Source organism: Asterias rubens, unplaced genomic scaffold (genome assembly GCF_902459465.1).
Source record: "Asterias rubens unplaced genomic scaffold, eAstRub1.3, whole genome shotgun sequence".
NCBI lineage: Eukaryota > Metazoa > Echinodermata > Asteroidea > Forcipulatida > Asteriidae > Asterias > Asterias rubens.
This window is the reverse complement of record NW_022985806.1, coordinates 1-12994: the sequence shown is the minus strand read 5'-3', so window position 1 is coordinate 12994 and position 12994 is coordinate 1. Positions and strand designations below refer to the sequence as shown.

The following is a 12994-nucleotide window of genomic DNA, read 5'->3' as shown; positions in this document are numbered from 1 at the left end:
AGGGGGAAAAATAATCGCTAATTATTAAGAATGTTAGTGGGGTAACAATGGATACAATGCCATTGTGCTGCATGATAATCATAATGTTTATTACGTGTGCCTATAGCTCCTTTACCGAAACGATGAAAAGTGTCCACCCTCAAAAAGACTTATTGAAAATTCAATCAACAAAATTACTCATCCAAATCTTGGTTTAAAGGTCACATAATAATCGTTAGGTTTTACTTCCTTGTATGATTTTCGTTGAACATTTTGGGCGCGTTTAAAACACATAGAACTTGAATATTCACCACAGGGGAAATCTGACTGGCTTGTACGGCCTTCTTTCTCTTACATCAGATTCTTTTGATTACAGCTATGTGTCATTTTTGGTTGCTGTATATTTGTATTATGTGGTGGCCAGGAGGTAAGTAACGTAACAGAAAAATAGTATAGTACAACGGCATTAAGGGATGGCTGTCATCAGACCATAAAGCAATATATTCCCCCCCCCCTTTCCGTTGCCTGCTTGAAATTTTCAACAAGGACATCAGAAACCAAGAATGTTCTGCCGATCTGCTTAAAAACAAAAAAATCTAAATTAATGATAGGTCGGCATTTTTGTTCGTATGTTTTGTATTATGTGCTAACCCTCAAAGTCGGGTTGTCAGGCCCCTGTCTTTATCCGCCTTTTTATATTATCTGTAAAACCTTTCGTGGCTGATTGTTTCGTTTTTTACTTCATTTAGGTCTCGTAAACGGTGACTTCAATGGACCAGTTGACACCACAGTTAAAGAGACTGATGATGTACTGCTCAAATGCGGCTCACAGTCTGGTGCGGCAATCACCTTCGGGGTATGGATAGATGAAGATGGCGTTTTTGCCTCAGAAGAAACCTTGGTAAAAACTACTGGCAAATATTCAAACTTTGAGCTTGTTGCTGATTTTGCGACTGGTCAGTTAGATCTACGCATCAACAATGTTGAGTATGAAGATCAAGGGACATATACATGCCAGATTGGTGGAGATCCTGCTAAACCAGGGATATTGACAGTAGAAGGTTTGTTTATCAATCTAATATTATCACTACGAATATTAAATTTAACAGGTCATTATAAACATCTTAGCATGTTGTCAGGAAAACTATCATACAAGAAGATTCCTCAAAGATAGCTTTATTGATTCATTTAATAAACAACCACCAATACTAATTTTTACCAATGTGATCACATTCAGCTTTGATTTCCCGTTTTTCCTTTATGGCTACAACCACTTCATTTAAAAACGTCTTTAAAAACTTTTTTTTTTTTCAGCTCAAGTAACAAATGTGACAATCACAGTAAATGGATCATCTAGTTCACCCGTTGATGTGATGGCTGGCGAGGAACAAACGCTTGTCTGTACAGCCGTTGGTGCCAGACCACGTGTAGGAATAGACTGGACCATTGATGGGACCAGTCGTTCTGGTGATACTGAGACAGAAAGTGTCAATGGAGATACAACCGATACTATTAGCACTCTCCTATACACTCCAACTAGGAACGATAATGGTCATCAGTTTAGATGTGAAACAACAGGACAGGAAGCTGCAACACCTCAATCACAATCAGTCACCCTCAATGTGCAGTGTAAGTCACTTTTATAGAATATAGAGTAATATTGAAGTACGTATTTTAAATTTGTAATTTTTGTAAGGAACAGATTGAAGAGGAGGACCGAGGAGTCTTAAGTATATTTTTTTTTAAACTGAACCGTGATGCCCTTTATCGCACGGCCATGACCCTGCACTAAAGAACCGAAGATTGAGTTAGGTCACCACTCTTTCATACCCATTCAAAAATAGTTTTCCCCCTTATTACACAGAACAAATACCCTACTGCCTCAGCTTGCCTAATTTCTGCGCTAAGTAAATTTCTATCAGTGTTAGGCGAAAGTATGATATAACTGCTCGTGTAGGTTTAGAACCGGTTTTTTTATTAGGCTGTGAATATAATGCCCACTCTGCATACTTATCTGATTACACCTTTTTAAAACTCAACTTCCTCGGGCTGTGTTTAAAAATGCCCCACCTTTCTGATACATGTCACACAATCTCCTGTAAACTTATCCGAATTAATGAAATGTCCAGGATATTACACTTTGACCAGCATTTCTTAATGATTACAATAGAGCCATAAACATATAAAATGATGTCGGCTGGCATGATGTCAAACTCAGCTAATAGTGCAGAAACTCATAAAGCATGGTTTTGATAACAACATAACTAATGGCTTGCTTTTCTATCACCAAACTAGAAATGCATTATTAGCTGTTCCGATCCAGTCGGAACAGCTATTGTTTTCGTCGAGATTTTTATTATTTTTATTATTATTATTAGCTGTTCCGATCCAGTCGGAACAGCTATTGTTTTCGTCGAGATTTTTATTATTAGCTGTTCCGACCGTCCGTCGGAACAGGTATTGTTTTCGTCTAGATTTTTATTGTTTTTATTATTATTATTCTTTGTTTCTCCCTAAATCCCATAGTGTTTGTACACGTTTTTGCGGCAGCCTAATCTCCTAAACCATAATACGAAAGAGTGAGTTTATTATACCAAATTGAAGCTTAGAACATAAGCTTAATTCTTATCGTAAAAAATGTAAAAATTGTTAATTAATAATCCTTAATTAAGCTTGTGAATATTTAATTAGCAAACCTTGTTAACACCATATCTCAAAAAGTAGACCGCCGATCCTGAAACTTTTTTCAGCTATACACTAGTCAGGTCCTGTTAATGTGATTTCCGAAATAAAATTCTGGACGACGTCACCATAACGTCATGTAATGCACGTTTTGTGTCTGTGCACAAACACAATGGCTCTTCAAATCTATACTTTAAACTGGTCAAAAACACAATAACTTCTAAATAATTTATTTGTTAGTTTCCTAAATATCATATTATGTGTAGAAAAATACACTGATTCTAATAAGATTTGTTTCAGTCCATAAAAGCAATCAATGTTCGTCTATTAATTAATTAATCAATTAGAATCTTGGCATCATGGGTACAACGTAGTACTTCATAATTTGGGTGTAGTCACTTTCATTGCAATGGTTTGACATCTCTATGGCTCTTGCAACACACTGCAGACCTGTATGTGTTGAAGACTCTCGGGGAGAGTCTGAGAAGACGACGTTGTGATGTTTGCATCTTTAATTTGTTGTTGAAAAATGGCAACTAGTAACTAATTAACCACATGGCCCTCATTTGCATATTAAATTAGAAAATCTTTGCAGCACCATATCTCAAGAAGTATACAGCCGATTTTAAGACTGTTTGTTGCTAAAGACTCTTTGGGGATTGGAGATTAATTTTGAAAAATCGTGACCTCAAGTTGACCCCTACTTCCGGGTCGACCGGAAGTGGGACCATATCTCAAGAACTATACAGCAGATTATAAAACTTTTTTCAGTTATAAACTCCCTAGACATAAAATATAACTTTTGACAAACCTTGACCTCAAGTTGACCTCTACTTCCGGGTCAACCGGAAGTGGGACCATATCTCAAGAAATATACAACCGATTTTCAAACTTTTTTCTGTTATAGACTCCTTGGACATTCAAGATTAGTTTGAAACACATTTGACCCCATGTTGACCTTTACTTCCGGTTCGACCGGAAGTGGGCCCATATCTCAAGAAGTACAAAGCCAATGTTCAAACTTCAGCTATAGACTCTAAGGCAATAAATATAAACTTTGGAAAACTGTTACCCTATGTTGACCTCTACTTCTGGGTCAACCGGAAGTGGGACTATATATCAAGATCTTCACAACCGATTGCTTTAACTTTTTCAGTTATAGACTCCTTGGCATTGCAGATTAGTCTTTGGTAGCTGTGGGCCCATTTTGACTTTTACTTGTGGGTCAACCGGGAAGTGTGACCTAATACCAAGAGCTACACAACTTTTTTGAAACTTTTTTTTTCCAGTTATATATTCCTTGGGCAATGAAGCACATAATCCAAGCAAAACATCACGGAACAGCTTCGTGTTTGTTCACAAACACTTAATGTCTAGTTTTTATTATTATTATTCTTTGTTTCTCCCTAAATCCCATAGTGTTTGTACACGTTTTTGTGGCAGCCTAATCTCCTAAACCATAATACGAAAGAGTGAGTTTATTATACCAAATTGAAGCTTAGAACATAAGCTTAATTCTTATCGCAAAAAAAAAATTAAAATTGTTAATTAATAAGCCTTAATTAAGCTTATGAATATCTAATTAGCAAACCTAGTTAACACCATATCTCAAAAAGTAGACCGCCGATCCTGAAACTTGTTTCAGCTATACACTAGTCAGGTCCTGTTAAGGTGATTTCTGACATAAAATTTTGGACGACGTCACCATGACGTCATTTAATGCACGTTTTGTGTCTGTGCACAAACACAATGGCTCTTCAAATCTATACTTTAAACTGGTCAAAAACACAATAACTTCGAAATAATTTATCTGTTAGTTTCCTAAATATCATATTATGTGTAGAAAAACACACTGATTCTAATAAGATTTGTTTCAGTCCATAAAAGCAATCAATGTTCGTCTATTAATTAATTAATCAATTAGAATCTTGGCATCATGGGTACAACGTAGTACTTCATAAATTGGGTGCAGTCACTTTCGTTACAATGTTTAAACATCTCTATGGCTCTTGCAACACACTGCGGATCTGTATGGGTTGAGGACTCTCGGGGAGAGTCTGAGAAGACGATGTCGTGATGTTTGCATCTTTAATTTGTTTTTGAAAAATGGCAACTAGTAACTAATTAACCACATGACCCTCATTTGCATATTAAATTAGAAAATCTTTGCAGCACCATATCTCAAGAAGTATACAGCCGATTTTAAGACTGTTTGTTGCTAAAGACTCTTTGGGGATTGGAAATTAATTTTGAAAAATCGTGACCTCAAGTTGACCCCTACTTCCGGGTCGACCGGAAGTGGGACCATATCTCAAGAACTATACAACAGATTATAAAAATTTTTTCAGTTATAAACTCCTTAGGCATAAAATATAACTTTTGACAAACCGTGACCTCAAGTTGACCTCTACTTCCGGGTCAACCGGAAGTGGGACCATATCTCAAGAAATATACAACCGATTTTCAAACTTTTTTCAGTTATAGACTCCTTGGACATTCAAGATTAGTTTGAAACACATTTGACCCCATGTTGACCTTTACTTCCGGGTCGACCGGAAGTGGGCCCATATCTCAAGAAGTACAAAACCAATGTTGAAACTTCAGTTATAGACTCTAAGGCAATAAATATTAACTTTGGAAAACTGTGACCCTATGTTGACCTCTACTTCTGGGTCAACCGGAAGTGGGACTATATATCAAGATCTTCACAACCGATTGCTTTAACTTTTTCAGTTATAGACTCCTTGGCATTGCAGATTAGTCTTTGGTAGCTGTGGGCCCATTTTGACCTTTACTTGCGGGTCAACCGGGAAGTGTGACCTAATACCAAGAGCTACACAACTTTTTTGAAACCTGTTTTTCAGTTATATATTCCTTGGGCAATGAAGCACATAATCCAAGCAAAACAACAAGGAACAGCTTCGTGTTTGTTCACAAACACTTAATGTCTAGTTATTATTATTATTCTTTGTTTCTCCCTAAATCCCATAGTGTTTGTACACGTTTTTGCGGCAGCCTAATCTCCTAAACCATAATACGAAAGAGTGAGTTTATTATACCAAATTGAAGCTTAGAACATAAGCTTAATTCTTATCGTAAAAAATTTAAACATTGTTAATCAATAAGCCTTAATTAAGCTTGTGAATATTTAATTAGCAAACCAAGTTAACACCATATCTCAAAAATTAGACCGCCGATCCTGAAACTTTTTTCAGCTATACACTAGTCAGGTCCTGTTAATGTGATTTCCGACATAAAATTTTGGACGACGTCACCATGACGTCATGTAATGCACGTTTTGTGTCTGTGCACAAACACAATGGCTCTTGAAGTGTAAACAAACCCAGCTTTCCAAAACATAATTTATTCGATTAAAATTAAATTACATGTTGTACACTTCCCAAAATTGCTTTAGATTAAGATGCATTTTATTGATGGTCATTTTAAAAGCATCAGAACTTATAGAAACAGTGTAATTATTTTTAAAAACCTGTATTTCCGGGGAAGTTTTTTCAAAGATCATGGGTACGGCGTAAAACTTGATTTGAATAGTCAAAATTGTAAAACTGTTAACTTGACCAAGTCCTTATACCATTTTCGACCGGTGTTATTGCGTTTTTTTGTTCAATATACATAGATTTCTTACGGTAACCGACTAGCACAAGTCTAAACTTGTTTCCAAAATTTGACAAGCCTGAGCATGGTGCGTCGTGGACCGGGTTCATTTCAGCCGACGAGCGTGGACGACGAAAATAGACCGCCCGGGATTTGGAGTTATTTACGGGTAAAGTCACCTTGTTCGCGCCTGGGACCATTTGCCTAAACTAATTCCAGTATTTCGCGTTACGTTCGGAAATTAGACCATGACAAACAAAAACTCTTTGACAGGAATACAAAAGCAGAGATTTTATTATGCTGACGTTTCTCTGGTGGTTGAGTGGCTCAATTTTATAGAGCTGCTTATAATAAACAGGCAAAACATTTTGCTTTACAAAATTGCAGAAATTGAGCAGAATACCTGGATTCACAACTTGAACATGAGGCATGGTTAAGCTGCTTTTTGTGTTTAAAAAGCTATTGTGTAGTTTGGTCCTGGGCCAATGGCTTTTAAAGGAAAGAATCGCAGCGCTTACGTAATCAGGGAACTGTGCTTACGCTAAGCGTATTTTACAGCTTAGCAGGGAATGTGTTCTTCACGTCACAATTCGCATCAAAAAATTTGCTACAGTTGACTAACTGTGCTCAACTCCTGCGAAACTTGCACTGCAAAAACAGTGCTTAAAAATTTGATTTGCATTCGCAGGAAAAACCGTGCTTTACTTGTGACAAAAGTAGGCAGGGGCGACTAGTGTGCTTTAGTGGTAAAGTCGCGACTACAAATTATTATTTGAGTCGCGACTACTGTTTTTCTCTACTCCGTTATAATCGTGTCCACACATCGACTACAAAATTTGTCCCGACTACCTGTTTGGTGAACCAGTTGTGTTGCTTACTACTATTCGCAACATAATTAATATTGCCCTTGCGGCATAGCGGCACAAATCTTGAGAATCTGTACTTTATCTCGACAAGTGTCATAGTTAGGTTTGAAGTGCGACTAGTCGAGTAGTAAATTTCACTAGTCACACCCATTCGCAACATAATTAAAAATTTGTCCCGACTACCTGTTTGGTGAACCAGTTGTGTTGCTTATATTCGCAACATAACTTATATTGCCCTTGCGGCATAGCGGCACAAATCTTGAGAATCCGTACTTTATCTCAACAAGTGTCGTAGTTAGGTTTGAAGTGCGCCTAGTCGAGTAGTAAATTTCACTAGTCACACCCATTCGCAACATAATTAATATTGCCCTTGCGGCACATAGCGGTACAAATCTTGAGAATCCTTATTTTATCTCGACAAGTGTCGTAGGCAGGTTTGAGGTGCGACTAGTCGAGTCATGATGGGAACTTGCATAATGAAAAAGATTCAGTGCTCTGCAGAAGCATTGAATTCTGCGTTTGTGTCAAGCAAAATAGACTGCTTATAGCATGGATTTCTTTTGTTTGTGTGCTTCCAAGTTCGCACATTATTTTCCAAGCTTGCACATCACAGTAAAGCGGAAAATGGTGATTGAAGCGCAGACTTTGGTGGTCATGAGAACCATGTAATTTTGCCCTGTAAGTAGGTTTAGTAAGGCCTACACTTCAAACATGTAAAGTCAAAAAAGATTGTTAGTACATGAGGGGAAATCTTGTGAATCTGGTCCAATTTGACTCTGCTTCACTGCGTAAGCAAAGAATTTACACATCAGAAGCGCGGATATTATCGCTTACTTAAAGCATATTTCACAGCTTAGCAGGGATATTTTTGCTTGTGCGCGGGGAAACTTATCATATGTAATCTTTGCTTTGAACTAATTGTACAGATATTTCAGCGCCTGCACAGTAAGCGGAGAATGGTGGTTGTATAATAAATGGGCAGAGTTTCGTTGAAGCAGACAGAGCCATAAAACTGGGCCGTGTTCTATAGGGGAAATTATAGCTTGACATTTTGTGACAGTTTTGGTCTCTGCGACGTACACATACAAATACAGAGTCAGATACAGACATTACGGTGCAGAAATCGTGCAATTGAAATGTCTCATAAGAGCGCCCCCTATCGGCAGGAGTAGGAAAATAAAGGAGTATCCTACAAATTAATTATGTGTTTTTAAACACGTAAAATAATATCAAATGGAAGCTTTAGGATGTTTAGCTTAATTCCTATCATAAAACATATTAAAATTATTTATTAATTAACCACCAGTGACCCTCATTGCATATTAATTAGGAAATCTTTGCAGCATCATATCTCAAGAACTTCACGGCCGACTTTTCAACTGTTTGTTTTTAAAGACTCCTTGGGGGTTGGAGATTAATTTGAAAAAACTGTGACCTCAAGTTGACCTCTACTTCCCCGTCAACCGGAAGTGTCACCATATCTCAAGAACTATACAGCAGATTTTCAAATATTTTCAGTTATAAACTCCTTAGGCATAAAATATTAACTTTAAAAAACCGTGACCTCAAGTTGACCCCTACTTCCTGGTCAACCGGAAATGGGACCATATCTCAAGAACTATACAACAGATTATCAATTTTGGTTCAGTTATAGACTCCTTGGGCATTCAAGATTAGTTTGAAACAACTTTGACCCCATGTTGACCTTTACTTCCGGGTCAACCGGAAGTGAACCCATATCTAAAAAAGTACAAAGCTAATGTTCAAACTTCAGTTGTAGACTCTTAGGCAATAAATATTAGCTTTGGAAAACTGTGACCCCAAGTTGACCTCTACTTCTGGGTCAACCGGAAGTGGGACTATAAATGAAGATCTACACAACCGATTTTATAGACTCCTTGGCATTGCAGATTAATCTTTGGTAGCTGTGGGCCCATGTTGACCTTTACTTACGGGTCAACCGGGAAGTAAAACCTTATAACAAGAGCTACACAACTTTTTTGAAACCTTTTTTTCAGTTATATTTATTCTTTGTTTCCGCCTAAAACCCCATAGCGTTTGTACAGCGTTTTTGTTCAGGCCCCTACTCCTAAAGTATGAGGATAAAATAGTTAAATCATATATCAAATTGAAGCTTAGAACATAAGTTTTACTCTAACAAAAAAGTGTAAAAATTCTTCATTAATTAACCACGTGGTCTTCATTTGAACTTTTAATTTGTAATTTGATGCAGGTCACTTTCATGTTATTGTGAAACATTCGCTTTGGTTATACAACACAGTATGTACCTCAATGAGTTGTTGACTTCTTGAGAGGAGTCTATACTATTTTGTTTTCTACCCGCGTTCTGGACACGTTACTCTGTACACGCACAAAGTACGGAGGTTTGGGATTTTCGTTAGAACGTGCGTTAAATTTGTCCTTGTTTTTCTAACCGCGTTCTGGACCAATTACTCTGTGCATGGGTTTTCGTTAAAACGAACGTGCGTAATTAGATAGGGTTTTTGACGACATCGACGTCGTCGTCAAAACCCCCTTAAGGCAATCTAATACTGCATTTCAACCCTACTTAACAGTTATAAAATATTACTTGCTGTGGTGTTGTAGTTTTTGAGAAATGAGTGAAAAAATGTCAAATTTAGACTCCGATGTGTTTTCTTCGTGGACGAACGTGCGTAGTTGAATAGGGGTTTTTGACGACGACGACGTCCTCGTCAAAAACCCCTAAAGGCATCAAATACTACATTTCAACCCCTACTTAAGTTAAAGGCGTTAGCAGTTCATATTTAGTGACAATGTTCGCAAAATCATGACACGAGAATTATTTCGCCGGATCATTTATAATCCCCTCTGTTGAAATAAATACATGTAAACCCTTGATTATTGTGCTGGCCCTCGTAGCCTAGTGGACATCAGTCGCGCTTTCTTCACTGATACGTGCGAGTTCGAATCTGCGCACGGGAAAAATTTTTTTTTAGCCCCCAAAACTAAAAAAATATTTCTTTTTGAAATATTTTAAGTTAGATTCTTATCTTTATATCAATAGTGTTGCCTTTTCTTTTTCTCAATTGTTAGCCAAACATAACCTGTGTGCATGCATGACACGATGATGTTTGAAAAACACAGTAATCGGAAAATGGTGATCATAAGCGCAGAGTTTGGTGGTTAAGAGTTCTGTGAAATCAAATCGTACTAGATCAAACATCAAACCACCGACCCCCAAAAAAATTAAAAATCGTAATTAATTAACCACGTGACCCATATTTGCATATTTAATTGTACAAGGGGACAAAGTGGTTGGAACTTCCTGTTGATGCTGACATCATGAGAACATCAGCATAAGTATTGGAATTGCACTACCTATTGAACCACTTGGAGTGTTCAAGGAGTCCAACACGTCAGTCTAGAGTCCAACTCTGATTGTAAAAATCAATTCAGGCATCATCTTCAATTTAATTTTATGCAACAAGCAAACTTATAAATTTTCTGATTTTATTTCAAAGGGTAACATAAATGGCTGTTAGCAAACGGTTTCCAACAAAAACTACATGGTGTACGTGCACAATACTCTACTGGCCTCAAGCATTTACCTCTAGATAATAAATCAAGCATTCAGTTCAAAATGATAAAAGTTTGTTATTGCCACAATATTCAGCAAACCATGAATCATACACAGCTACTATTCACAAGAAAATCTATGTGTGGAAGGTAATAAATCAAGCATTCAGTTCAAAATGATTAAAGTTTGTTTTCGCCACATTATTCAGCGAACCATGAATCATACACAGCTACTATTCACAAGAAATCTATGTGTGGAGGGTAATAAATCAAGCATTCAGTTCAAAATGATAAAAGTTTTGTTATCGCCACAATATTCAGCGAACCATGAATCATACACAGCTACTATTCACAAGAAAATCTATGTGTGGAGGATAACAGACAGCACACAATGGAACCGGAGTTTAACAATGACAATACCAAAATTGCAATCGTCAGTCGTTTGTGGTTTATTATACATGGGGCTGATGGTGATCATAATGATAAAAGTCTGTTGTCGATACACACCGCCCACTTATATTCAACGGACAATGAATCACGGACCATATTATGCACAAAATAAAATATTCAAAGAATATCCATATAATAGATTTGTCTGGTGTATAAACTGATGTCCCAGCATTGGGATTTTCGTGTATTTTTGCTAGATTCCTCACTCCCCAACCAAAGTGACTACAAAACGTCTCTAATGGATAACAATGGTATATTTCGACATGGTTTTTTTTCCCAGCAAGAGTTGTGGGGCCCATTTCTCTAGTATTTATTTTTATCACACAACTAGTGTTCCCTTTTATGTTTATTATGACGTTGGTATTTTATTTATCTGTTTCATTTACTATTGGTTAAGTTTTATTTTACGCTAACTGTTTTTGTGTTGTTCTTCCTGCAAATTTGAGTTGTTTTGCCGTTACATAGATTACACCACTAAATAGAATTGCTCACATTGCTTTCTTCGTTAGAAAAAAAGGGGAGGGGGGTCCGTACTCGGTAAGGTTTGCTTTTATGGGTCCCTCCATCCCCTACATGTGTTTTGCATTGATTTTTAATTTTTGTTTTCTATTATTGTACGATTGCATTTGCTTGTAATAAATTATTTATTACCTTCTGTGTAGACTAAGCAAGGCTTGCGCGTATTTGAACTTGCGGGACCATTATGTTCCAAACCTTATGGAGTTTTACGTGGGACATTTTGTTTCGTCCATTATTTTAGTTTAACGTAGTTTATGACCATGAATATTGTAAATATTGTTGGAAATGTAATACTATATAACAAAACGTATACAAGTAAAATCATTTCAACAACAAAAATCCTACTTTCGGGATGTCGACTTCCTGAGATAAATTATCACAGGAAGACGACATCCTAATTTTAGGATGTCAACTTCCCGAGATAAATTATCACAGCAAGACGACATCCTACTTTTGGGATATCGACATTCCGAGATAAATTATCACAGGAAGACGACATTCTTCTTTTAGAATGTCGACTTCTCGAGATAAATTATCACAGGAAGATGACAACTGACGTTTAGGATGTCGACATACCGAGATAAATTATCACAGCAAGACGACATCCTACTTTTAGGATGTCGACATCCCGGTATAAATTATCACAGGAAGACGACATCCTACTTTTAGGATGTCGACATTCCGAGATAAATTATCACAGGAAGACGACATTCTTCTTTAACAATGTCGACTGTTTGTAGTTATAAGACTCCTTGGGGATAGGAGAAAAATTCGGAAAAACCGTGACCTCAACTTGACCTCTACTTCCGGGTCAACCGGAAGTGGGACCATATCTCAAGAACTACTCAACCGATTTTCAATTTGTTTTCACTTACAGACTCCTTGACATTAATATTGACTGTGAAAACCCGTGACCCCATGTTGGCCTCTACGTCCGGGTGAACCGGAAGTGGGACCATACGCCAAGTACTATACAACCGATTTTCAATCCTTTTTGTTCAGTTTTATCCTCCTAAGGCATTACAAATAAACTTTGAAAATCCATGACCCCAAATTGGCCTCTACTTCCGGGTCAACCAGAAGTGGCACCATATCTCAAGAACTACACAACCGATTTTCTATTTTTTTTTCAGTTACAGACTCCTTGGGCGTTAGAGATTAGCCTTAGGTTACCGTGACCCCATGAAGTGGCACCGCAACTCAAGACACTGTACAGTATTTTTCAAACTTTTTTCAGTTATAGACTCCTTGGTAATTTTAACACATAATCAAAGCAAAAGAACACGGAACAGCTTTGTGTTTGTTCACAAACACCTAATGTCTAG

General features: G+C 37.2%; 1 protein-coding gene across 1 annotated transcript; it reads left to right on the top strand.

The window, feature by feature from the left end:
* Positions 1 to 390: 390 nt before the first annotated feature.
* On the top strand, positions 391 to 1608 carry LOC117306716 (kin of IRRE-like protein 2; the record flags this gene model as incomplete). Its single annotated transcript, XM_033791193.1, has 3 exons — positions 391 to 406; positions 729 to 1040; positions 1294 to 1608. Coding segments are annotated over exons 1-3 (643 nt in total), but the record flags the coding sequence as incomplete, so codon positions are not given.
* Positions 1609 to 12994: the final 11386 nt, after the last annotated feature.